Here is a 26349-nt window from a genome sequence, read left to right as displayed (position 1 = left end):
AACAGGAATAAATAAAATAAAAAGGAATATTTAATAAAAAGGAATGCATAATAAAGAAAAAGGAATGCAGCAGTAAAGTACATAATACAGCAATACTTGTGTATTATTGCAAAAGCAGTAATACATGTCTGTCACTAAATCAGTAGAAAACTAACTGCTTACAAAGCAAACAGCAAACTCATTTTAGTTATGCTGCTTCAGGCACTGAATACAGATAATTTTATCTTCAAGTCTGTCTGCAAAAGTAAGGTGTGCTTCATGTTGTAAACTTGGGGCAAGTTTCACGATTTAAATAATAGATTGGACCTTTTGCTTTATACTGTATGTGTCTAGATTAAGACAAATGGCTGGTAACTTGTTCTGCTTTTACTCCACAGTGCTTCACAGTTGTGTGCATGATCTGGTAGGATGGTGAGACTACCACATTTTCCTTGGACAAGTATCAGAACTTCAACTTGAACAAGCTGGGATAAGTTTTACTCATTTTAGAAGAGCATTCCCATCCAACATATGGACAAGACAGTTTGAAGAAGCACACTGCTTAAATTGACAATGATTTATTGTGTTTAGGAACATCCAATAAACAAAACACCAATCTTTTAGCTTCAGTTTGGAAATCCTTCCCCATCAAAAATCAGTTATTTGTGTTGTTTTTTCTGGCATAAACCCCATTGCCAGCAATGGATGTATCAGAAAAGAAGTTAATAAATACAAACAGACAGCAGTTTTCTAAACATACCTCCTCTTTTAAAGGCATGATACAGATTTACTAAACAAATATCAAACAAGTTCTTCACAGAAGAAAATTTTGCTACAAGCTGTCTCTAAACATTGTTTCCTTCACTAATGCTGGTAGTTTATTTCATGGATTATGGTATTTTTGAACAGTAATGATGAATCATTTAAAAACAAGCCTTTTCCCCCTTTTGCTTTGCCAGATGTATGCTGAGACATGTAGCTAATACTGAACTGTGTGAATTTAAGAGTGGTGTGCCTCTTGTTGAGCATGTCATGGCAAACATGAGGAAACAGCAATATGGTACTTTTTTTACAAGGGATCTGAGGAATTTATTTTTTCATCTTGATTTTAAACCACTGTTCAAGTGTTAAAGGTATCACATTTAAGTGTAACAGATGTTTTGCGTAACTTTCTGTGAAGTGTAAAAACAATGGAAGATTCCTGTTTCTGAGGAAAATAATTTTCAAGTACTTAAATTTGAATATCCCTCTAAACTCCATTCATATCGTATTAAAAATGTGTATAAAAGCATGAAGACTACAGAAAACCAATTAACAGAGTTAATCTTGAATAAGGTTTTCCACAACTGTATTTTACATATAACCAAACTCCTGCTTTAGCAAAAGCAAAAAGAATAAAAATAAAATCTCTCCCAACTATTTATACTCAGGAATTACCTTGCTCTGGGACTAGATAGTTCAGTCTACAGTCCCTCTAACCCAAAGTGTACTCTTAGCTGTATCCCTTTGTGATTTAGCATCTTGGAAGTTTTCAGCAAACCTCTCTCTTGCTTTATCCCAGTTCTTTTTATTCTTGCTCTGAACAAGCTGAACATCTTCAATTGAGGCTGGTCTCCTCATACCTAAACCTGCATGCTTCTGATGTAACTCCAGTTGGATCTGTCAAATACGTGAAATATTGTTGTAATTGCAAGTTAGGTATTCTAAATGCTACAAATTCTGGTTTTGTAATACACATGCCACCCCCTCTCCCCAAGCACTTCTCTTTTATGTTCTAAAACACCTAGATCATACACGAACAGTACCATGAAAATGATGTGTCACATCACCACTTCTGGAACTATGATTTAGAGTCCTGAATAATGTCCCAAAATGCCAAATAACTATTATACATCTCACTGAGTGAGCAGCATATGATCCCTGTGCTGGCTAGTTTGACAACACAGGGTATGCTGTGGCTCTGAGCAGCACTACTGCCAAAAGACAACACATCTCTGGTGACAAAAATGGGGCTAACATGGTTGCCACAGAGGCCCACAACTTGCTGGCTACAGTGACTTCTGCCAGCTTTTCCTCTCTCAATGCCCATCATCTAGCTTGATTTTTGTGCTATGGCAGCCTCTGAGAAAGAATTCCACCCTAAACCAATCTTCAAATTGCATCACATAAATTATTCCAATTTTCCTCCAGACTTTGTATACAAATATGAGATTATTAATTCAATAGTTAGAAGCTGTCTGTCTTCCTTTGCTTACTTTCCTAATGAACACAGTGTAGGAAGGGACAATACTACTGAAAAATTTCAAAATACACCATTAGTCAAAGAAAAAAGAATTTGAGCTTAGTCCTACTGGAATTATTCTTTCTTGACCAGGCTTTTTATAAATTTCAAGAGAATAGTGGCATACAATTAGATACTTTTCACTACAAATACATTCCTATTATTTTTGTCTCAAGTGAAAACCAGGAAGACCTACCGGATCCTTCATGCCACCACCATCCTTTCCCAGACCTTCCCCCTTCTTCCATCCCATCTTCTCCAACATTTTATGTCCTTTGTTGCTGTGGCTGATTTCACTTTGAAGAAAGTTTAAGATAACTGATAAGCAAGAGTTAATATAAAAGAGTGTGCTTTCAAATACTGAAAAACAGAAACGTGCATACATATGGAAATCAGGAATCAGTCCTTCAAGAGCTATACAGAAGAACAAGCCTCAGGTCACTATCAGCTTTCTTAAACCTCCTGAACTACTTGTTTGCTTTAGGAGTTAAAAGATACATCACAGGCAGGAGGGTATGGATTACAATATGGAAAAAGTGGTATCGCTGCCAAATCATCCTCCTGCACCTATTTCATCATCTCACATGTCCTTTTATTAATTCTCACGCACCTACAAGTTCATGCTTCTTAAAAAAAAACCCAACTACAGCTTACAGAGGCAATGTAACAACTGAAGGAACATCAAGTGTCATTTCAGAGGTATGTAAATACATGTCCTGTGAGTGGCTGGATATTGACAGTGAGAGAAGCTGCAGGTGAAAAATCTGCATATGCACTATTACTGGAACTGAATAGAAAAAATAAAGACTGAACCACTTGAAAAACAGACACTATTGAAGATGTCACTAATGCAGCTGGGGAGTTCTTTACATTTTTGAGTTGGTAAGGAAGTGATATAAGTGTCCTTACTGCCATCCTTAAGCCCTCACATTCCATATAGTTTTACATGGAAGGTGACAAGTTAATAAATAAAAGCACGTGAAATAGGAAGTGTGAAAAACTTAAAATTTTCTAGCTCTCCTAACACAATATATACAGGTTATTTGTAATTTAACAAACTGCATGCTAGTAACAAATTGATACTTATCATTTTTTTAAAGATTCACAAAAGAAGAACATGGGGGATACTTTCCCCCAACCCCAACTTACATATGAACAGAAGCTGAACTATCATCTCTCTGGAAGGTTCCTTCACTTCCAACGGTCTCTCTACGTTTTCCTGCTCTGTCTTTGTACTTTGGATTTTTCACTGCCTTGTTGTCTTCATATTCTGTGTTCTTTCCAAGCAGATTTAATCGCATCAAGACAAAGACAGTGGGGTTTAAATTCTGTGTTTTTGTTAACTTTCCTTTTTCCCTCCAAAAGTATGGGAGATTCAGCCTTTTTTAGTAATACTAAATCTTGCAACAAAATCTGCAGTCCTCACTCAGTATTTTCTTAGCTTACAAGCATACCTTGTAAACCATATTACTGCCATCATCATGTAATATGCCAAATTCAGTAATTTCTCAGAAGCTGTAAATAAAATAACAGATTCTTTTGACTCTTCTCTTGGTACGAAGAGTCAATCTCTCCATATTAAGCAGAAAATTATGTGCACATCACCACTGGCTTTTTATATAACAATTTATCTTGTTCCTCAGCAACTACTTTTTTTTCAGAACAAATGACAGAATTAAGCATGTTTACAGATTCTGTATCAGTATTATTTTGGTACCTGAAGAATTTCATAGAAATTATGGCATTTTGTTTTCTACATGAATACTTAGTACAAATGCTGGAAGCAATGGCATGTTAAAATTATCTCTACAACAGAAGTAATTTGAATACATAATATTATATTGCCTGTATGTTCATGTTTCTATTCTTCTCTGGACTTAAAAACCTGAAAAAATTCCCATTCCTTTCCATAATTTTTCAGTTGCTCATTATGTTTTCTTTCCAAATGAAAGACAGGACTGCAACTCAGTGAAAACTTAGTCTACAGACATAAAAACAAAGTATCTTGCAAAATCTTAACTTCCAAAGGATTAGGAATCTTGTACACTTTGAAAGGATCTTCAATTTTCAATGGAACTTTCCTGTCCTCTTATCATCATCTTTCTTTGTAGAGGTTTGTAAAGAATACTTATTCAGGGTACAAAAGACAAATGAGGATAAGTTTAAGGGCATTTGAAAACCTCCCTTATTCAACAAAGTCTATGGCTTAAACAGGAATCACAAAGTACTTAAAAGAACCACAAGATGACAAAAACTTAATCAACTTCTACTGTAAACTCACCTGTAAACCGTATTTTACCCGTATTTGTTTTAATGCTTTTCTTCTGACTAGCTCTCTCTCTTCTTTGCTAAGTGCTGAACAAACTAAAAGGAAGAACATAGGATTGAATTTGTAATTACTAAGGTAACAATGTTTTGAATCATAAGACAAAGGAGAGAATTTTTGTTCTGACATTATTATACATAGAGACATATACCAAGAAGAAAATATATCATTATGTACAACTATTACAAGCTAACAAGAAAACTATATGAAAACTGAACTAATTTATTTTTATAAAGTAAACAGCCATAATAAAAAAATGTATCCTGTGATAATATTACTAACCAGAAGACTCTTTTTTCTTGTCCAGGCGAAGATGTGCTCTAACTTGTCCTGGTTCACATCCATCACAAGTATCACTGCCGGGGTGAATATGAAAAGAAAGCACAGTTTCGCCAATCTTCACCTCATCTCCATGCTCCAGGATGTAGGGATCACACTTTGTTTTAGGCTACAGCAAACAAAAGTTTTAGCAGGCAAGTTTAAAACTCATGAAGGACGCAAACTCTATTTCATGCACACTACTTACAACTCAGCAGTTCAGTTTGGTCTCACAAATGTAGGCAACTGTTAATTATAGTGGGTATTTCACTCTAGCAACTGTAACCATAGTTCATTTTTCCTAGCATAACCAAACATTAAGTACTCCAAGTGGCTGAAATCAGAAGGGAACCAAGACAGACAGTAATGTATGAAAGAAGACATACAATGGCATTGTAAGTGATTTGCCATAAAACATTTAAAATGACCACAAGATTAGTTTTCTGCAATATAAAGAGCATTAAAACAGTAGATACTCACCTGGAGAATCTGATTTCCATTAACAACTGTTCCATTCTGGCTGCCTTGATCCACAAGAACATAATTTTGCAAATCGTGGTCAAAATACACTTCTGCATGAAACTGACAAATAGAAACCTAAGTTAAACGTTCTTGTTAAGTGAATACTTAACAATTTAAATGTTATTTTACAGTAAGATTTCAGAATATATGAGTGGCTCTGGTGCTCCAAGTTAATAATTTTTCACATTTTATGATTTCATTCTTATGAAATGTAAATGAATGGGCCACAACAGTATGAACTAATGTATACAGTTAGTGTAATGACTTTGTTCATAAGCTGATTCATTACTGGACAACTGTATTCTTCCAATGTGGCAAGTATGCTTTACTTAAAGAACTGCGAGATTCAGTAATATAGCCTTCTTAACTGTTCTTCTAAATAACAGGCTTTTTGTTCTTAAGGTATTTTATGGCACTGTCATTTAAAAATAAATCTCCTTCTGCTTCCATTTACTTGGTCTTTCATATCTGAAATAACTCCCTAAATACCATGCTTTTATAACTTTCACATAACTCACCTTCTCCTGCATCTTAATACTTAGGACATAATCAGTACCAATCTTTTGCTGTTTCTTTTATCTCCTTTCTGATACTGAGACTAGTAATGTGGTGGGTTTTTTTGTTTTGTGTTTTGTTTTGGTTTTTGGTTTTTTTTGTCTTGTTGCAGTTCTGTATAGGTATTGCTTCCACAGACCAGAGAAAGTGCAACTCTTAGCCAAATTCATAAAGAGATGTACTACCTCCAAAAAAGACCACTGAACAAACTGAAGTATCAACTTCTCCAACCTACTAGAACCTCCAGTAAAAGCAGTAAGTCTAGAGAAGTGGCTGTTGAAAAGTGACAGTTTCAAAATTGACAATTTAGAGCAATTGTAGTTGCTGTTTTCAGTTAAGAATAAACAACAATTGAAGATTGGCTAGCATTTCTTACTACATGGAACACTCCCATAATGATGCAGACTGACTAGCTTATTCAATAGACATTTTATTTTCTACTTCTGCTTTACTGAATAGAACTAAAACTTCTAAAGAGGTCAAATCTGCAAGGGGTAGCATTTTTTAAAATCTCCCTTTCCACTCAAGAAAAGCAAACACCAAAGCTGACCACAGCTAAAAAGTAAGAACAGTGAGGAAAACAACTAGTACATAACTTTTTATTTCTGCAGATATGTAATTTATCTTTTCACCTTTGACTCCTTATCTAAAAAGTGAAGTAACTTCTTATATAAACTGACAGTACCTGTAAAGTACTAAAATGGTAACATTACAGAAAAATAAAAGTCTTTTGACTTCTTTATTTGCCCAGTTTCAAACACAAGCCTGAAAGTTATTAATAGCAGGGAAATATTTACTCCGGAAATTTTTCTGTATGAAATATAGCAGGTGATTAATGAGAACTATAATTTAAAATAGACACAGTAAAGTGTGTTTCATGAGATACCTGCATTTATAGATTTTTTTTAAGAAACTTTTTGCTTGGATGACACAACTTTGTCAATCTACAGTTTTATTTTATTAGGAATGCTGTATTTAAGGTCTGTGTTGAAGTATTTAGCAAAACAGAGCACAGAATTTATAACAGAAATTTCCATTCAATCTACCATTGAAAGGAATTCTGTTAATTTTTCAAACTCCCTCTACATAATTTCCACAGTTGCTTGAAAGAAAATAAAAGAAACCCCTTTGCTCTGAGTGTAACTGCAAGGACTGCATTACTTGGTAAAGAAATTCTTACTATCTGGCATCAAAACTTTATATATCATTAGTACTTAACAGGGTTTGTTATCAAGTTCAATAACTACAAAATAAAGACTCAAAGCTTTTGAAAACACACTGTTGTTTGTGTTAAGTTCCCATTCAGTAAAATACCGTATGTTTTCATTTTTTCCAAATTCAAGTCTGGCTAAACCCATATCTCATTCTGAAAGTTCTTTCAAAAAATTAACACGATGTTCCAAATTTAAAGCCATAAAATCTAAATGTTCATTCATATATTTATGTCTTCTGATCTACCTTTCAGCAGACATGAACAAGAGTTACCTTACTGACTCCAACTTCAGGAATCTGAAGTGTGTGTCCAACATCTTTTTCTCTGGAAAGGCAAGTTGATATACAAATCACAACAAATTATAAGTAAATCTTTTAAGTGGCTCATGAAAGGTATATTTCAGTTGAACTGTAGTATCATATTTCTCTTCAAAGCTATTAGGAATTTTTTACAGATAGAAAACGTGTTGCTGTATGCACAATGTAAAGACTTGCTTCAGGTCCCTTCTGCAATTTGTATAAATGATACAAAGCAGATGATTATAAAAGATAAAAGAGTACCAATAAATTCTTATTTATAAACCTGATATTTCTATCTGAACTGTCATGCAATGCCTTTAACAGTCTGAACTCTGTATCCTTTAGGCTCTTTAGTGCATCTTGGTGCCTGTGTTCTATCGTGAAGCTGAACTCTTGGTTGCATTAGGCAGGTAATACATGTAAACAAAGAGTAATCTCTACAACAGGGTGAGTTTTGGTTTGTTTCCATTTTTTGTTATCAAAACAGTGCAGTAGTAGGAAGAAGGATTTGTGTATTACATTCTTATACTAAGGGATTAAGAAGTAATGCAGCTAGTAAAAGACCTCTATCCAAATTCAAAGTAGAATTGTCTGTTGATCTTCATATACATGACTCAACCTTTGAAGAGCAAAATCAGCATTAGACAGAAACAGCTTTTCCAGGGGAAGGTTTTCAAGTAAGCATGGAAGAAAGCTTTACATCATCATTAAATTCATCATCCATAATGAGCAAACCAGGTTTAGAACTATAAGAATGCATACAGTGTAGCACAAACAGCTTATCATCTAAAGCCAATGAACAAACCCTACTGAAATTTGAAGGTGTAAGAAGTCTAGTGATCCTGGATTTCTGAAGGGCACTGTTCCGTTTCTGAAAAAAAAAGCTTCAGTGGCCTGGGACAACTTTTGCTTACTTTCAAGGAAACAAGTTTTCAAAGAAGGGCTCGCAGCTGTACTGCCACTAGAACTCAGTCACAACATCAAGTTATCACTAACGATTCAGGTGCGCTGAGCTGCAAGTGTGTATGCTGTTACATTATCATGATGACATGTTATGTGACCTGATTTCCATTTCCTGCTGTGGACTAACCAAACTCAGAGTTCCTCACAGCTGCTGCAGGCTAGGGAGACAAGCATGAGGAGCAGAGACAAGCAATCCTAAGTGCTTTTCACAGCTTTTAAAGAGAGGTCGTTAGAGATATACATGTAAAAAATTTCGTTCAGTCTTACCTTCCAATTGTAGCAGGTTTCACAGCAGTGATAATATAAAGTGATCCAGTCTGTAGAACTGGTGATCTTATTACAATTACTCTGATACAAGGAGGCCAGATCTTTTCTTCATCTATAATTATATAGGAAAAAAAAAAAATCACCACCACCATTACTACCAACACATTTCAGTTTTAACTTTATAGTCAAGTTTTCAAAAAACTGAAAACCATTCAGCCTTTAGCTGGCTGAATAATATAAAACTTTCATTAAAAGAAATATGTAACAACATCTGAGAGAAAACTTTGATGAGATTGTAGTTTCAAAGGCTGAGTGCACACCAAAGTATTACAAATATTTTCTTAATTCCAGTGGACAACTCTTTAGTTACAGCAGTAAAATATATATACATTTACAAAATTTACTAGTATACTATAAATTTATGGATCATTAATTGTTACAGATTAGAAAACAATTTTACTTTGAGAAAAGGCAGCACCTTTTTGTTCACCACATCACAGACCTACTGCATATCAAACTTTGCATCTGACAATTTCTATGTCAAATACATTTTTACTGTTTTGTTTTCTCTTAGGAGTGCTATTCATCAACATGGATAAGAAAAAATAATAGCTAGAACCTACAGATGCATATGCTTTTTTGCCTGAAGATTATATTAAGATATTATATTCTGACAGCTGCATGTACTTGGATGTACATTTATAAAACAATCTCCAATGATCTCAGCTAGGACTAGACATAGATGAGAAGAAACTACCTTAAAAGGTACTAGGGGAAGAGATTCTGTCCCCAGTTTTTATTACTTCAGCATTACTGCCAAATTGGATATTAAGAAAAGACAATTTAGTCTGAAAGCCTGATGGTAGCAAGCACATTTTGGCTAGCATTAATCACCCACAATCTGAGTAGTTAAGTAAAGTAATGAAAACATAAGAAACTGACAATAAACTATGAGCAGGGCACAGGCTACAATACAGTTTTCTATGGCTTGTATTTAATTCTTTAATTTGGAATATCCTTTGCACATACATAGTTCTGACTGGCTGCAACAAGCCTTTCACAGGTCACCTTCATTGTTTTTTTGGTATTTTAAGGACCTAGTAGAACACTTTGGTATAAAACAGTATACAGTTTTCCTGTCTATATCCATTTCTCACAATTTGCCACTGGAATATACACAAAATAGGATTTCAACTAGTACTGACTACTCCACACTGCTTTTCACCACAGTAGACTGATCTTGCATTCAGTTGCATATGATGGTTTACAAACAGTATAAAAAATACTGTATATTAATTTAAGAGAGTCAATACATAGAATTACTGTGAATTACTGGTCTAGAACCCCTATTTTAGCACGGTTTAGAGTTTATTTTCTCCTTTCACTTTCCCAATCAAACAAAATTTTTGGGATCCCTGAGGTTTCTACAGAAGCACAGATGTTACATCAGTAACAGCTTTCATAGAAACTACTACTTTTTTTTGTACAAGTGAAGAGAGGGAAAGAAATGCTGGTAACATATAGCACATTTTCAAAGCACCTCAAGTCACATGCTTTTATATTTTTTTTAATTATACAAACTGGTTTTTTTTAACAGGCTTCTGGAAAAATACAGTAATACCATATATAATCCACAATAATTCACCTTCATTTTCTGAGTATTCTGAATCACCAGTTTCTTCACTTGTTAATTCCTCCTCACTGTAGGTTTCACAGTCAGAATCTGTAATTTCACCTTCTTCTGGTTCACTCTCTGTGTCTACTGTTCTACTGTCATCTGTACATGCTGCAGCATCTGGCGTACTTTTGTGCGAATGTGAATTTATACCATCTGTAGAAATGGATTCTTTGGCTGTTAGACTGTTTAGTGGTTTTGTGTCCATTTTAGTCTTCTTTCTTATATTTGGAGACTCATCTTCTTCCGTAGAACTTACTTGCTCGGCGGTGGAAAAGCAATTCAGACTGTTAGATGATTTCTGCTCTTCTGTGTCCAAATCCTGGAGGGGAGTTATACAATGTTACAGTCTTTACAGATTGCATTTTTTTACAGAATAGCCTGGAAGTAAATTCTTCACTTAGGAAGAATTATTTTTAGAACTATTAAGAAATAGTTTATTTCACATATGCAGTCAGGAGAACTTTTACATTTCAGTGAAAATATTTTCACATCCTGTTAGATGTGACTGAGACCATCTTCTATTTGGGAAAGTGTGACTGCCCTCCTCTTCTAAACTTCACTTACTCCTCTTCTAAACGTTACTCTTTTCTCACACTTCAAAAGTGTTTAGAAACTTCAGAATCTTGTTCTCATTTTCAAACTTGTACAACATCACTCTGAATATTTTCCTATTTTGCTTTTATGACACTCACTTCTGTCCCTCTCTTATTCAATTCTTGCAACGTGCTTAGAAGGTCTTTAACTGATCTTCATTGTATCCTCCTGCTGTTTTTGTCTTCTTTTTTATTACCAGAGTCCAGCATATCTGGAATGCTCACTCATGCTTTAACTATAGACCAGTACAAGCTTAACTTACGCTATGCGAAATAGTTATACTAAAAATCCTTTTTCTACTGCCAAAAGTTTCTCAATTTCTCTACTGAATATCAGACAGATTGGATCATTACAGGTTCTTCCACTTCCACTTATTTCATCATCAGGAAAAAAAAATCCCAACAACATTTTTTAACGGAGAAACCTCAAGTTTCATATTAATTTTGCCAGAGTACCTTAAAAACATAATTCTCAATCTAGCAGCTTGACAACTATGTTAAAAAAAATAAAAGGAAAAAAAATAAACAATAGAGAAAGAAGAACAGAAGTATCTTTAAAAGACAAATAAAACCTTAGATTAAATTATGTGCCACTTTGAGTTCAAAGTGAAGGCATTCAATTGCCTTGAATTGTATCAAATATTGCAATACAACAGGTAAAAAAATACATCCTTGACAACCTTCCATGTGTTTCCATCTCAAGATAAGTGAAATAATGTGAATATTAATATAATGGAAATTAAAGCACTTTCAGAATTGTTAAAATGCATCAGTGCTACAGACTATTGCAAACACAGGAATTCCTCTCAGCTGTTGGTTAGGAGAGTGTACATTTGAAACACCTTCAGTAAGACAGCAGGTTCTTAGGTAAAACCAATGCTTTTATGCTTTAACTGAAAGACTATTGGTTTGTTCAGGGTTTCTCATTTCTCTATAATGCACTAGCCCTCCTCCCTAAACTCCCTAAGTTCTTGAATAGAAAGGAACAAGATAGGAAGGTCACTGTGTAATGTTGTTTATTTTAAACAAAAAAGTAGTAGTCTTGCCATAAATAAGCCTACACAGTTTAGACATGTCAAACACATTAATTCCATTAGAAATATTTTTGGAAAATCTGATTTTTCATTTTGAGTTATATTTTTCAGTGTGTTTGTCTATATTTACGTTTGGTACGGGTCTTATATTGATACCAAACATAACAAGGTGTTCTGCACCCTAAAACATATTACTTCTATTACAGAGTAATCTAACAAAGTAGTTCAGGGTACGAACCTAATCTGAAAACAAAGAAGCTACACCATCTGCTCAAATCACAAGCAAGGTGAAACAAGACATGACTGTGATGCACTGATGCCCAAGTACAAGGCTCTAACCACTCAACTCCACAGTGAACCCTGTGACATTCTGTGATTTTTGGCATAATTTCAGATATTTTAAACTAGAAAGTAAAAAGGTGCTGTTTTAAAGCCTGGCTACTAAAGAGAAGACTCTTGGTTCTGTGCTCAAACCAGGAATTTTTAAAAACAGTCTTATAAACAGACCAAGGATTCCACACATACATTCATTCTATGATTTTGCCAATATAACCTTCAAGCCTCTTCTCAGCAGCTTCTCTATTTTTTCATAATTGCTGCATTCAACTGTTAAGAAAGCAAATAAACTAAATAGTTAAGTACTGATAAAAATGCAGTCTTTACATTTGAAAACCTTGTATGAAATAAAGAATTTTAAAATTGAATATGGATTTTGAGCACTTCATCATTTCATGGATCTGTGTTAAAATGCACATCTGGGCAAAGTGTATAAACATTAAGCATACAGATACTGAATGAACCTTATAGCATTTGACACAATCTTGTGTTGCAGAAATCCTTTTCCATTGTGTGTGACTATGTACTGGTTTTGGCTGGGGTAAAGATAATTTTATTCACCATGCCTAGTGCAGGGCTGTGCTTTGGATTTGTGTTGAAAATGTGGCTGATAATGCAGAGATTTGTTTCTAGTTTATTGCTAAGCAGCGCTTATACAAACCAAGGCCTCTTCTTGCACCACTCCACCAGCAAGGAGGCTGGGAGTGCACAAGGAGATGGAAGCGAGACACAAGCTATATAGCTGATGCCAGCTGTCCACAGGGTATCCCATACCACATGGCATCATGCTTACCAATAAATGCTGGGGGAGGGACAAGGAAGCAGGAAGGATGTTGAGACTTTGGCCTTTGTCACTATTACCTGTGCTGGAGCCCTGCATTCCTGGGGATACCTGCCCAGGCAGGGAAGCAGTGAATTAATTTCTTGCTTTTTCTTTTGTTTGCACATGTGGCTATATCTCAATCCACAGGTTTTCTTACTCCTGTCCTTCCAATGCTCTTCCCAATCCTGCTGCTGGTGGAGTGAGTGGGCAGCTGTCTGGGGCTCAGCTGCTGACTGGAGTAACCATGGCTGACTACCCGTACTAACATAGAACATGTGTAGCATGTAATAAAGTCTAACTAGGCAAACAGCACCTTGCCTCTTTAGAGTCATCACTTAAAAACCAGGAACTGGCAGTAAGCACAAAATTTGGTAAATACTAGTGTAGTATTTCAGGGTACTAGTGTACCCTGAAAAATGCAGTAAATTCTAGCAATGTACTTAATTTCTCAATGACTACCTAACTCTTCATCCCAAACTCATGCCACAAGACACAAAGTATGCAAGCAGATGGTGATTATAAGCATTTTTTACACCATGATATTTTCTCATACACATACATTTTCTCATTGTCACCTTGCCCAATACATCTAGACTGACAAGAACAGTCATGAGTTAGACACGGATAGACTCAATGTGATCCAGGCTTGAAAAACTTTATATCTTCTGGGTATTATCACATGATCTCTGGGATTTTTCTTACTAAACTGAAGCTGAGAGGTGCGATCAATCTGACAGATAATGAACTATTTTTTAACTACAGAGTTGAATTGGTTCATATTTCTGCATCCCTGACAAAGTCAGCCAAAAGTACTTTGAAATCAGGATATTATGTATCCCATGAGGACTGATCTTATAAGAATAACAAATCATGCTTCTGTGACTGTGTGGTGGTTTGACTAGGAAGAAGTGGGAATTCTGAGATGTTGTAGTCAAACTAATGGGTGCTCAGATTTTGATACTGGCACTTGGTGTGGCCAGTGGGGTTTGGCCACACCTCTGAGAACACACAGGAGTTGAAAACCAGAGCTTCGGCTTTGGGAGGCTCTCTTGGGACTTCGAGGGAAAGAGGTCGGATCGCCCTCCCTCGTCCAGCTGCTGCTGCTGGGCGGGGGAGGGGCAGCCATGTGGTAGGCCTGGGCCTGGACAGAGATGGGAGTGAGGAGGCCCTTGAGGATGGAAGGGTGGAGGAGCCTCAAGAAGCATCGAGCAGCTACTCCCCTCCCACCCAGCTCTCTCAGGAGAGAGAGAGAGGGAGAGCCGGCAAGGACGGAATGTGATAGCAGCTAGCTAAGGAAGAGAAGGGGGGGAAGTGCAGTGAGAAGGTGCTTGGCTGGAGCAGCAGCAAGTGTGGGAGTGTTGGAGCTCTGGGACAGGCAGAGACTGAAATTTTTAACCCTTTTCTTTCATGATTGAGACCTCGCAAAAATGCTGATTTTCTTCAGAGCTGAATAAGAAGAGAGATAAGAGATGAGATAACAAAGACTTGGTTCAAGAGAAGTGGAGAAGACTGGTTGAGTGGGGAGAGAGATGATTGGAGTGGCCTTTTAGCTAGATTTTTGTTAGCTATAGACTGAACCAGTTTTATTCCTGTGACACAGAGACTGCATTTAGGGGGAGGCAGTGCCTCAGAACCGGGAGGGTTCATTGTGGGGACCCCTCGGCCCCAGGGGGTGGGAAAAAATGGGGGGGACAGATGTCCCAAAGCAGAGACTGTGCCTTTTTTGGAGTGAGACAAGGCATCCTTAAAAGACAACCCTAAAAGCAGCTCTGGTCCATGCACAGTGGCGAGAGCCCTGGGCATGGAAGGAAGATGTCACAAAATGGCAAAAGGACTTTCTGGGCGGTGCTGAGTGACATGGAAGCACACGAGGTTTCTATGTGTTTCCAGGGGAAGCCTGTGGTGCAAGAAGGACTCCTCTCCTCTTCACAGACTGAAGTTTGAGTATTCTAAAGGGCAGTGCCAGACTAAGCAGTTAGTGATTTGAAGGAATGTATCAGATTGAAAAATTTTAGTGGTGGAGAGGAAGAAAGTGCTTTTTGTAAAGTTTTCAATTTTTTCCCTTATAGTTTTTTTCCTTCTTTTCTTGTAGTTTAGGTAATAAAGTTTTCTTTATTTCTAAGCTAGAGCCTGCTTTGCTTATTCCTAGTCACATCTCACAGCAGACACCAGGGAGAGGGTATTCTCATGGGGGCATTGGCTCTGTGCCAAGCCCAAACCATGACAGACTGGAACTGATTGTTTTACTTTATAGCGAATATGCCACAAACTTTATAGAGAATATGCACAAACTTTTACAATGACCTGTTGAAACGCAGACTGTCCTACTCAGAAAATATATATTATCATTGTCATTTAACTGTTTTTAATGAAAATTTCAAAGTATTTTAAGCATTTAACTATACTTTTTGCTTTACTGTTACAGAGCAAGACATTTTGTCTTTCAAAACTTCAGTTTTTCTGTACTATGGCTGACCACCACGCATGTTCATGCAATTCTTCAGCATCCTCATACATGGGAACTTATTACTGTGAGCATAATTGGCTCAATTCTAAGAACTGCACTGTTTAAATTATTTTTTCTCTGAATTTATTTTATACAAAGCAGAGAAATATAGACAGATACAACTTTTCTCAAACATGTAGCCTGTGTTTTGGTCTGCTAGAAGTTCATTAGGTTATTTAGCAGATTCATTTGTTCTCAGCACTCTTCTACAGGACTGAATAGTACACCTTTAGCATTGACACCCTCAATATGAAATTAATCTGAAATACAGTATTTTACTAAAGAAATAGTTTCAAACACTTCAAAACAGCTCTTCCACTCAAATGACTAAGGTTTCATGTGCTAAAATCATTCCACAGGTACTTTAGTTACTCTTATCCACCCTACATAATACTCAATTTTCCAGTGCAAAAAATCTAATTAAATGCCAGAAAAAAACCCTCTTCCTACATATAGCATATAGGAGCCATTTTATACACTGGTGGTGGACAGCTCTGAATTAAATAACTGTACCTAAAGAATGAGTAGTTTCTTTAGTCCAGTCTATTTATGTTATACAGCGATGCTAAATACTTCTCTTCCCAAATATTCTAGAATGCCATCAAAGTTTTCTTCAGATGTTACTTACAAAGTATTTAAAATCTATTTGAAAGCTACTTTGCAGGTGAATGAATTTTGACTAAATAGCTTTAAAAGATTTATTAACTCCTTTAGGAAAAAAATATATCCAAACATCAATTACTAGATATTCTGTTTTCTTCAACAAAAATATCAAGGTTAAAGGTAAACATCCATGGACTAATGTGTGTTTTGTCGTCTCAACTCTACCTTTACCAGAAGCTGCCAATCCAAAAGAAGAAATCTTCAGATTAGCCATGGTTTCTGTCAACTGACGTACCTAAAGATGGGATGAATATCAGCAAAAAGTAAACTACATGTGATAAAAAAAGTAAAAAGTCACTGCTTCCAGAGTTGTATGGGAAACACTGCTAAAACCACCTTGCCTTTCCTACAGATGTAGCTATGATGAATCTATAATGGAAAAGAACATGGTAGAAGTTAATTTTGAGTACCACACTGAAATAAAATTTAGTAGGTGGTAGCTTGAAAAAAAAAAAAAAAAAAAATTAAATAAACAATTTATGGAAAAAATGGCATGTGTCAGAACTTCCTTCTAAATTTTGCTATGTATTTCTAACAGCCCCAATGCAGCAAGTAGAACTGCAGGATCACTACTGCACACAGTCTATTCTCCAAACTATATGGAAGCCCTGGATCTTGATACTGGGCCAGGGATCCTATTATCACTTATGTCACCTTTTAAAAAATTTTTGAACTTTTCCAAATTTACTTATTTAAAGGTTTTTCTTGTACAGAAGAAAATACCATGTTTCTTGTCCCACCTTTTTTCTGACCTACCCCTTCAAAAAGATACTAGAACTTAACTGCACGTCTAAAAGTTTCAAGGTATTCTACCAATGCTTTTATATGAACTGCACAGAGGCTAGCACTTCATCCTGGCAAAAAAATCCTGATCGCCAGTTAAAAACAAGGAAGTAGAGACAGCATACTTTGTTTCACAAGTCAAAAGAAAACTATTTGTAATACTGTTTCAGTTTGTGACTGAAAAGCAAGGATGTCTTTAAGGAAAGTTCTTGTATGAATTAGGAACATTTCCTAATACAATTTTTAAGTAATTAGAAATATCTATAAATATTTGTTTACATTTATTCCTTTAACTGAAAAAGAGAAAAAAAATGGATATGATTCTGTAAGTACTGCTGTCTTCCCCTGCTTTACATGGATATTTTTATCAACCACCTCAGCTTCACCCAAGAATTATAAAGTTCATGGGCTGAATGACATGTTACAGAAGGACACCTTGTTTTCTTAACACTAGTGGTCCACAGCCCAGGCATTAAACTAAACCCTTCTCCTACCTGTAGAAAGGCAAGTAAAACCTACTTTGGTCAAAGAAATGAAGCAATGTTGGGACCATTTTTCAGGCTAGCAGCACAATTTAGTAATGAATTGGGAAAAGAAGTAATGATGCACTAGTCTTCAAAAGCATTGTTATAACCTGAATAATTTAAACAGCATTCAGGGAAAGAAAAGGGAGAAGGTTGGGCAGTATGTTTGGACAAAAGCATTTCAATATACAATGCTTCAACTACAAAGTCCTGTTTAAAACCAGATGTTTTTAGTTTTATTCTACCATGAACTAATTAGTGCCTTTGCCAATACAAGACTAAACTGGACAACAATAATATTGCCAAAAAATACCATGCATCTATGCATTTGACCGTGCAGCCTATAAATTAAATTTCCAATTTTATAACAGAAAATTACTTTTATTCTAGAAAATCTTAATCTTTTATATTAATGTAACATGGAATTATTAAGTGATTAATAACCACAGTACAAGAATGAAATGTTTTAACACAAATGTAAGCTGTATCTGTAAGTTTTTCTTCTACATCCAGCAGTGCATTTATGAAGAAGTGCACTAATAAAAAGGCATTCTTTTATTTTTGAAGTTTAAAATTGAGAGTGTCCTATGTTTCACTTTGTATTCTCCCTGTTTTTGTTTAAAAAATTAAAAAGACCACAATTACTTCTTTGACATAGACCTTCACTCACTGAACACAGAAGAAAAGATCTGTGCACTACAGTATACTTTAAATGTTTTCCCTGTTACCTTTTTGGTGAAACAAATTAATTCACAAATAAAGCAAAGTACTCAGTTTGCCATGAATAAAACAGACTAGAAAAAAATGGATGTTTACCTCCTACCTTGTGACTGTGGAAGTCTCACAGAAAAGATCTGCTAACAAGACTATCTAAACAAAAATATTGGTATAAAGTAAGCTTAAGACAAACCTCTATTTCTAATATAATCAGATTACAGAAGCAGACTATGATGGGAGTCTAAAAAGTAGTCAACATTATTTGATAGGTCAGAGCTATACATGGCTTAAAATTTTTATAAACACTCTTGTTGGTTTAGGTAACAGTTCATCACAGAACTAAATTTAAGGGACCTATTGATCAGTTTATGATAAAGATTTATTCCTATGAGCTTTTTGTGATTCTTTCCTGACACTCAATGGATAAAGTTCTGTATTGACCAATGCCTTTTGAGAGTGGCAGAATGCTAATTCAGCATTTGCACAGAGCAGGCCCTGAACCTGGGTGCTGGTAAAACTGCACTTTCACTGCAATAGCCCTGTTCTCTTCAGTCTAAAGAATCATTATGCTTAGTGTTTGTAAGTACCCAGATCAAGCTTTCCAAATGGAAAGGTTCACTTGAGGTTTCCTCAAGGAGCAGAAATTCCTGCATTAGCCACAATTTGTTTATAAAATGTGTAATCAGTCAACAATCACTATCCATTTAACCTAATTACACTTTTTCTTAATGTAAATAGTTTCTATTTTCAAGTCTTTCAGATAACCTCACTCTTGATTAAAATTTTTAATCAAGATGTGCACTGATGTTATATGACTATTACGTATGGGTATCTGGACAGTAATGTAATTATTTCACATTTTAACCAATCTGCATGTCTGAGGCCTATATAATGAAGCTATGTAATGGTTAAAGCAATAGCTTTGAAGAATGCAAACCAAAGAGAATTCAAACTAGAGAAATCAACATATTCAATTTTATCTTAAAGTAATAAAACAAATTGAAAGAATATAATTTAACATCAGTAAGAGTGTTCATAACAGAAATGCTCCCTGAGATTTAATAGCTGTGTTAGTACTTGGTGTTTAGGAGTCAGTAATGTTTCTCAAGAAATGGTATGCTTTCTTAGCACTCAGAAAAATTGTGTAATTTAAAATACATATTAATTACAATGGGCATTTATTAAGATGTACAGCTTATCCACACACTAATGACAATGAAAATATCAAGTAAGTGAGCAAGTATCAATAGGAGAACATACTATGCAAAGAAACAACCACCAAATCCCAAATGATAGCAGAGATACAGTAAAATGGCAATGGACTACGCTCTGGAAGGCAGTCACAGAGAAAGGATTGTGTATGAGTGTATTTTCAAAATTTACATTTTTTTGGTTCATAATATGAATCTGAAAAAACCCAACCAAACATAAAAACCAACACCAAATCGTAAGACAGAATCCCAAACCCAAGACATCGCCACTGAATTTCTGATGTAAATCCAGCCCACAAAACACTGAATTCATTCTAGTGTGCCTGCTATTTAAAAAACTTCACTGACACTCAATTTTATACTCCTTTACAGTTGGGTAGTATTTCAAAAAACTTGAAAAAGTGAGGGGATCAAAGTTAAAAGTTTAATTCTTAATCACTCAATGGGAAAGTTATTTGAACACTAACTACAAGTTAGCAACCTGCTGTATATAGTTTTAATATGTTTAAATAGTTTAAAAAGTAGGGTATACATTTTCTGCATAAAACCAAGCCCCAAAGCCTGTAAATTGCGTCACAGACAAAAACCCAAGAGATTTTGCATTTTCTGTCTATCAGTTCTGAGGGTACCTTATACTCATCTGCAGCAATCCACTCTGGTTCTTTTCTCTTCTTTTTCCCCTTTTTATCTTTGGTGTGCTTAGTACCAGAGGCCTGGTAAGACTGCAGATCCACTCGTGAATGAAACTGGTATCGGCCACTTTCCACATCACAATAGTAATAAATTCCAGTTGCTGGGTCATAATACAGTTGGTTTTCCTTTATAAGAAATGAAGAACAATGTTATCACATCAATAAAAATACTGTTCAAAGAAGCATCTGATTAATAAAGAACTACATTTTAATTTTGATAAAATGAAAGAACTGTGGTGGCTTGATCCTGGATGGCTACCACATGCCCATCCAACCACTCTGTCGACTCTCTTCCTCAACAAGACTGGTAAAGAAAATAAGATGGAAAGCTCATAGGTCAAGAGATGAAAGTCACTATCATGGGCAAGCCAGATTTGACTTGGAAATAGCTAAAATACAGCTGGGTGAGAAGGATTAAACTCAAAACATCTCTTCCACTTTTTTTTCACAAGCTCAATGGTACTACTTCATTCCCAGTTCCTCTCCCTGTCTTCCCCCACCCGAGTGGTACAGGGAAATGAGGAGTAGAGGGGCTGAGATCAGTTAATGAGAAGTCCCTCTCTGCTGCTGCTTCTCCCCTGCCCAGCATGGGATCTTCAAGAACTGCTCAAGCATGGGTCCTCCACAGGCCACACCTCCTACCAGCAAAGCTCCTTCCAGGGAGATGTGTTCTGAGCTCTGGCATGGGCTCTCCAGTCCCCTAAGTGATGCCTTGGGATTTCAGCTTTTATATTTTTCATGTATTTGTAATCCTGCAGTTTATTATTGTTTAACTCCAAACTCCTTATAGAGTGTTAGCTGCTGCTTTCCCATTTTGGCCAGACAAAACAATTCCCCTCCCGGTCTGGGAATCAAGAAATGTAAACAAAAGCGAGCTGTGGGTTGGAAGCAAACTAGGGGTAAATGACTTCATTACCTGAACTGTAAATAGAAGATTACCTCCCAAAATGCAAATGGACCAAACCCATAAATATAAAAACTCGTGACCTGTTGTCCATTTTTTGGGTGTAGCCTCTAGGGGGGTTTTGGCTGCCCTAAATGTACCTAAAGGCCCTTCAATAAATTTAACTGCTTATTCCCTTGATTTTGTCTGGTCTCTGTGTTTAGGTAGCCAAAGAAGGCATCATAAGGAGCAGCGTCTGTGTGGGATCCTCCACGGACTATAGTATGAGTAGTTTCTGCATGGTCTGCTGTGGTGCTGGGAGAACCTCCTCCTGCTCCTTCTTCTTTGCCCCTGGTGTTCACAGGGTTATTTTTCTCACTCACCCCCCGCCACAGACTCCACTGTGCACAGTTATGCCCCTTCTTACACTGGTTTCAGAGAGGCACCACCAGCTTCTCTGATGGCTGTGCCCTGCAGTGGGACCAGCCATGTCCAGGCAGCCCCTGGCCTTCTCTCAGAGAGGCTACCTCCGCACCCTGGCCCCATCATCAGAACTTTGCCAGCAAACCCAATGCAGGAACACTTCCTGTAATTCAGAACTCTTAAATACCAAGGAAAGATATTCTTTTGGATAATTCTAATTTGGATATTTGGATAATAAGTACCATAAACTGCAATCTATAGCCCCAAACATTTATGTACAACTATATCCACAAACGGTGTCAAAACCAATGGTATCCTTTGAGACCTTAAAAACTAAGTCCAGAAGCATCCTGAACAGAGTTGCATACCTCATTCATTTTCTACAGTCGAGCTGAATATAACACTGCAACCAAACTCTCTGTTCTCAGTGCAGTACAGTGTATACATATCTATCCAGAGATCTGTATACATATACAAACACACCTCAGAGGACAAAAAGAAAACCTTTGCAAAAGCTATATAAAAACAAACATCAAAAAGTAACCATTAAGAATTTCTAACCCATCATCTAATCTTCTAACACTTCTAAAAGAAGTGTGTTATTTCCCTGTAGAATCAAACTAGTTGGTAACAGTACTCAAGTAAAAGCACAAACATTTTGTGTATTTCCTCCCAAGACTCTTTTCACTGTGGAGAAGCAACTGACTTCAGAAATAGGGTTTTTTTTCTAAACAAGACATCTTTAAACTCAAGCTTTTAGGTTTGAAAGAGTTACAGATCAGCTTTATAGTATATAATCTGTACAACTCCAAGTAACTTGGAGACCTATGAGACATCAAAAAACAGAATTAAAATCTAAACTTGTATCCTATCCTCGCCTGCTATCTTTAATTTGACTGAAATAATTAATAAACTAATTAACAAATTTTTAACTATTCATTTTCAGTAACCTGTTTTTCAAAACATAAGATCAGCTTGGATCTAAGTTCTTCACTCATATCAACTTTTACTAACAAAATTTTTGTGATAGACAAAAAATTCCAAGAATTTAGGAAATTATCCTTACTGAATTGTAGTAGAATCCAGTGCTATGGTCATAATACAATCCTGTATTTTCATCATATATAAATCCAGTTTGTGAAACAGCAGCCTCTGCAGCAGCTCTCAAGCTCTCTGCCAAAGAACCTTCTGGTACTGAAGTTTCTTCTGTCTCCTGATAACAGAAAGCAAGAAAGGTAAGTGCTCTGTGAACCTGGACTGTTTCAGTAGACAAAAATCTGGCTGTGGTTTACTGGAAAACTCCTACTTATTTCAACAGGACCAAAACTTCAGCCTGTGTCTTTCATTTTTCTCCAGCTTTACTCAAAAGTGACTCACACCAAATATACACACAAGAAACATCTTGTTTCTTGTCTTAGAGCATCTCTAAGACAGACTTCTGCCCTCTGTTCCATTTCAGATGCTAGAGGCACAAACTCAGTAAACTGAGTGACCTGAGAGAAGGCTGAAGATCAGGGAAGAAAACCAACCCACCACAAAATAAGCAAAGAAACCCCACCAACAATGTTCTTCTCCTTATATCTTGCTTCCTTATGTCAATGGAAGAAAAAATAAAAAGCACTATTTAAGAAAATCAGCATGGACATATTGGACATACTATGCTGAAAAAAAATCTTGCTTCCAGGCTATGCAAGACATATATGCCTTTTTACAAGATCTCTCAAACTCCAAGACACAAATCTAAGAGGGTGCTCCACTTGGAACATACTACAAAAAGAACTAGTTCTGAAGTACAAGGGTATTATCAGCACGAGACCATCACAAAAAAATCATTTTGTATAAAGCTCTCAGGACCGCAAGCACATCTTTTAGATGGAATATTAACAGAATACTGATTTCAAAACTGGTAAAACTCCAGAAAGTCCAAAAACCTGTGAATTCTGGACGAAATTTTCCTCTTCTCCACCTTCAATAGCTCTGGTGCTATCCTTCCTCAGTGGAATATTAACACCTGCCTCTGATTCCTCTGCGGAGTTATGCTCAGTGCCTTCACTCTCATGACTGTGCTGCACTGGTAGCTCAGATGCACAATCTTGAGTATCAGTGTGATTGTAATAATTTTCATAGTAGTAATAATCTGCCAGGGAAGAGAAAGAAAAGTTGAAGTTGCATAAATTAGCAAGGCAGTATTTTACTAATGCAGTTTAAGGATGCTAAATCTTAAACTGGAAATTTATACAGTTAAGTAGTCTAATGAAAATCAAATATTAGGTAGTGCCTCTACTCTGAATTTATTCCAATCCTACCTCTTGTTTTCATATACTTCAAAACTTAGTAAAGTGTGTATGTTTGCAACATGAGATTACTATGTAACCAATTACAATAGCATGGATTCTGCTAGTCCACACTACATTTTATCCTGAATTAATGCCTTGAATGAATACCAAAAGGTCTGAAAGATAAGGTCAGGTTAAGGAATTTAATTCAGCAAAGGATCTAGACCTGAAATGTATTCTATATTACAACATTTTCAAACTAAGATACTGTTCTATATCCCTATTTAAACAGTCACCACCCTCTGTACCTGCTTGTGACCATGCAGCACAGTCCTCTGTCTGTACTTCTACACTAGACGTATCTTTCTCCTTTCTATTATGGATTTCTTTAGTGAGTTCTTCTACCTGAAAGAAAAACTGCATGTTAAAAACAAAATACTGCCATCAATTTTAGTGGTCTGCGATCTCAGAAAAGAGAATCAGCCTATTTTGCATTCCGTAATTCAAACAAAACATAATGGCATCACAGGTGTGATGTGATTTCAAGTGATTTTGGTTGTCAGGAGACAATTTTGTACTTGAATGGCCGGCATGAAGAAACACATAATTTCTGCTGACAAAGGAGCACAGAAACTTAACCGAGATTATTCCCAAATGCCCACCCCATAAACTTGGATTTCAAGCAACGATCACTGTCCTGTAGTGATGACTGTGGCATTTACAAAGCACAGAATGCTCTGAGTAGAAGGAACCCACGAGGACCACCAAGTCCAACTCTCGGCCCTGCACAGGACACCCCAAGAGTCACACCATTTGCCTGAGAGCATTGTCCAAATGCTCCTTGAGCTCTGGCAGGCTTAGTGCTGTGACTGCTTCTCTGCTGGACCTCTTCCATTGCCCAAGCATCCCCTGTGTGAAGAACCTTTTTCTTATATCCAATCTAAAATGCCCCTGACACAACTTGAGGCCGTTCCCTCGGGTTCTGCCAGACAGGATATCACTGCCTGCCTCCCCTCACAAAGAAGCTGTACACCGCAATGAGGGCTCCCCTAAACTTCCCTCTTTTGCCATAAGCATTCACAGAGACGTCTTGCCACTCTTCCTTTACCTCACACTTAGTTCAATAAACTTCTTTCCCTCTGACACATGTAATTTTTCCTTCTGACTGCAAATCTAACCCTGCGGTAGAGAAGGTGTTACCGTTCTCACCACCAAGCTCTGACTCGAGACCTCAAACCTGCTCTGGCCCCGAGCAGGCCAGGAGAGCCCGGCGAGCTGCGGGACCGTGTGGAACGGGCACATCGGGAGGAGGGACAAGCGGAGCGCGGGCCGAGCGGCTCCCGGCCGGGGGGGCGGAAGGGTCGGAGGCCGCGGTGTCCAGAGCAAGGGGCCCTACCTGCCTCCTGAGCGCCTCGCCGCTCTCCCGCTCCCGCCGGTACAGACGTTGGGCGCGCCGCAGCCGCCGCCGTGCCCGCTCCAGCTGCTCACGGCACGCGCCCAGTTCCGCTTGCAACGCCGCCGCCGCCTCCTGCTCGCCCGGGTCCGCTCGGCTCTCGGCGCCCGGCGGGGAGGCCATGGCCGCCCGCCCTCCCCTGCGCCGCAGCTCAGCGCCCGCCCTCCGCCCGCCCCGCAGCGCCCGCGCGGCCCCGCCCGCCGGCCCCGGCCATGGCGCCCGCCGGGCGCGAGGGCAGGAAGCGGCGCGGGGCGCGCGCCGCCGCCGCACCGAGATCTGTCCCGTGCGGCGCGCGAGGGTCCGTCCGCGGGGCGGGGGCGGGAACGCGGCGCGGGGCGCGGAAACGCGGGGAGCAGCCGGAAGCGGCGCGCGCGGCAGTGCGCGTGCGCGCGGGAAGGGGCCGGGGCGGGGCCGGGACCGGGGGCGGGGCGAGGGCGGGCCGGAGGCGGGGCCGGGGCCGGAGTCGCGGCGGGACGGGACGGGCGGAGCGGGAGCTCCCGGAGACTGGGCTGACACCGGGAGCTGGGGCGGGCGGTGCTGCCCGTGGACGGCGGCAGCGTCGGGAACAAGATGAGGGATGAGCAGCGACACCCAAAGGCGGGGCGGTCTCGGCGCCGGACGTGCTCGAAGTCTGTTACCGAGCTCCTACATCACCTAGGCTTGGTCGTGTCAGGCAGAGCTTGCTGCTGGTGGTGGGCCCCAGGGTTCCAGCTGCATCACATAAAAAAATGAAAAGTAATTCTAGCGTGTGCTTTCATGCAAAAGTAGGGCGCATTTTTGTTTGAGGGTTTTTTTGAGTGCGTTTGTTAGTTTTAGAGTGGGGAGGGGGATGCCTCTTTAGATTTCTCAGTCAACAGTGTGGCAAACCACACCATCTCCTGGCTAGAAAGTGCCGCGTCTGGAGGTTGTTGCAGTTGGAGCCATTTACACATCATTCAGAGTCAGTGCTGAGAGCTGCAGTACTGCAGCCCTGGATAAATTTCTGTTCCTGAGATTTCTAGAAGCAGTTGAAGAGGTTCTCGGGATTTTCC

General features: G+C 38.0%; 1 protein-coding gene across 2 annotated transcripts; it reads right to left on the bottom strand.

Annotated features, from left to right (window-relative positions):
- Positions 1 to 541: 541 nt before the first annotated feature.
- AGGF1 (angiogenic factor with G-patch and FHA domains 1) lies at positions 542 to 25460 on the bottom strand. 2 transcript variants are annotated; one of them, XM_059492868.1, is made up of 14 exons: positions 25262 to 25460; positions 24174 to 24270; positions 23521 to 23726; positions 22656 to 22802; positions 20221 to 20409; positions 16522 to 16591; positions 8724 to 8835; positions 7467 to 7518; positions 5385 to 5486; positions 4869 to 5034; positions 4542 to 4624; positions 3410 to 3537; positions 2457 to 2556; positions 542 to 1638 (listed from the first exon to the last, which is right to left on the bottom strand). In XM_059492868.1, the coding sequence occupies exons 1-14, from the start codon at positions 25439 to 25441 to the stop codon at positions 1438 to 1440; spliced, it is 1833 nt and encodes a 610-aa protein (XP_059348851.1). In that variant the 5' UTR covers positions 25442 to 25460; the 3' UTR covers positions 542 to 1437. The 2 variants fall into 2 exon arrangements, with proteins under 2 accessions (XP_059348851.1, XP_059348850.1); XM_059492867.1 differs by lacking the exon at positions 16522 to 16591 and adding an exon at positions 10369 to 10720.
- Between the last annotated feature and the right edge of the window lie 889 nt (positions 25461 to 26349).

The sequence above is a fragment of the Ammospiza nelsoni genome, chromosome Z, assembly GCF_027579445.1.
Source record: "Ammospiza nelsoni isolate bAmmNel1 chromosome Z, bAmmNel1.pri, whole genome shotgun sequence".
Taxonomy (NCBI): Eukaryota; Metazoa; Chordata; class Aves; order Passeriformes; family Passerellidae; genus Ammospiza; species Ammospiza nelsoni.
Note: the sequence above shows the minus strand (reverse complement) of the source record. Positions and strands in the feature narration are given on the sequence as shown.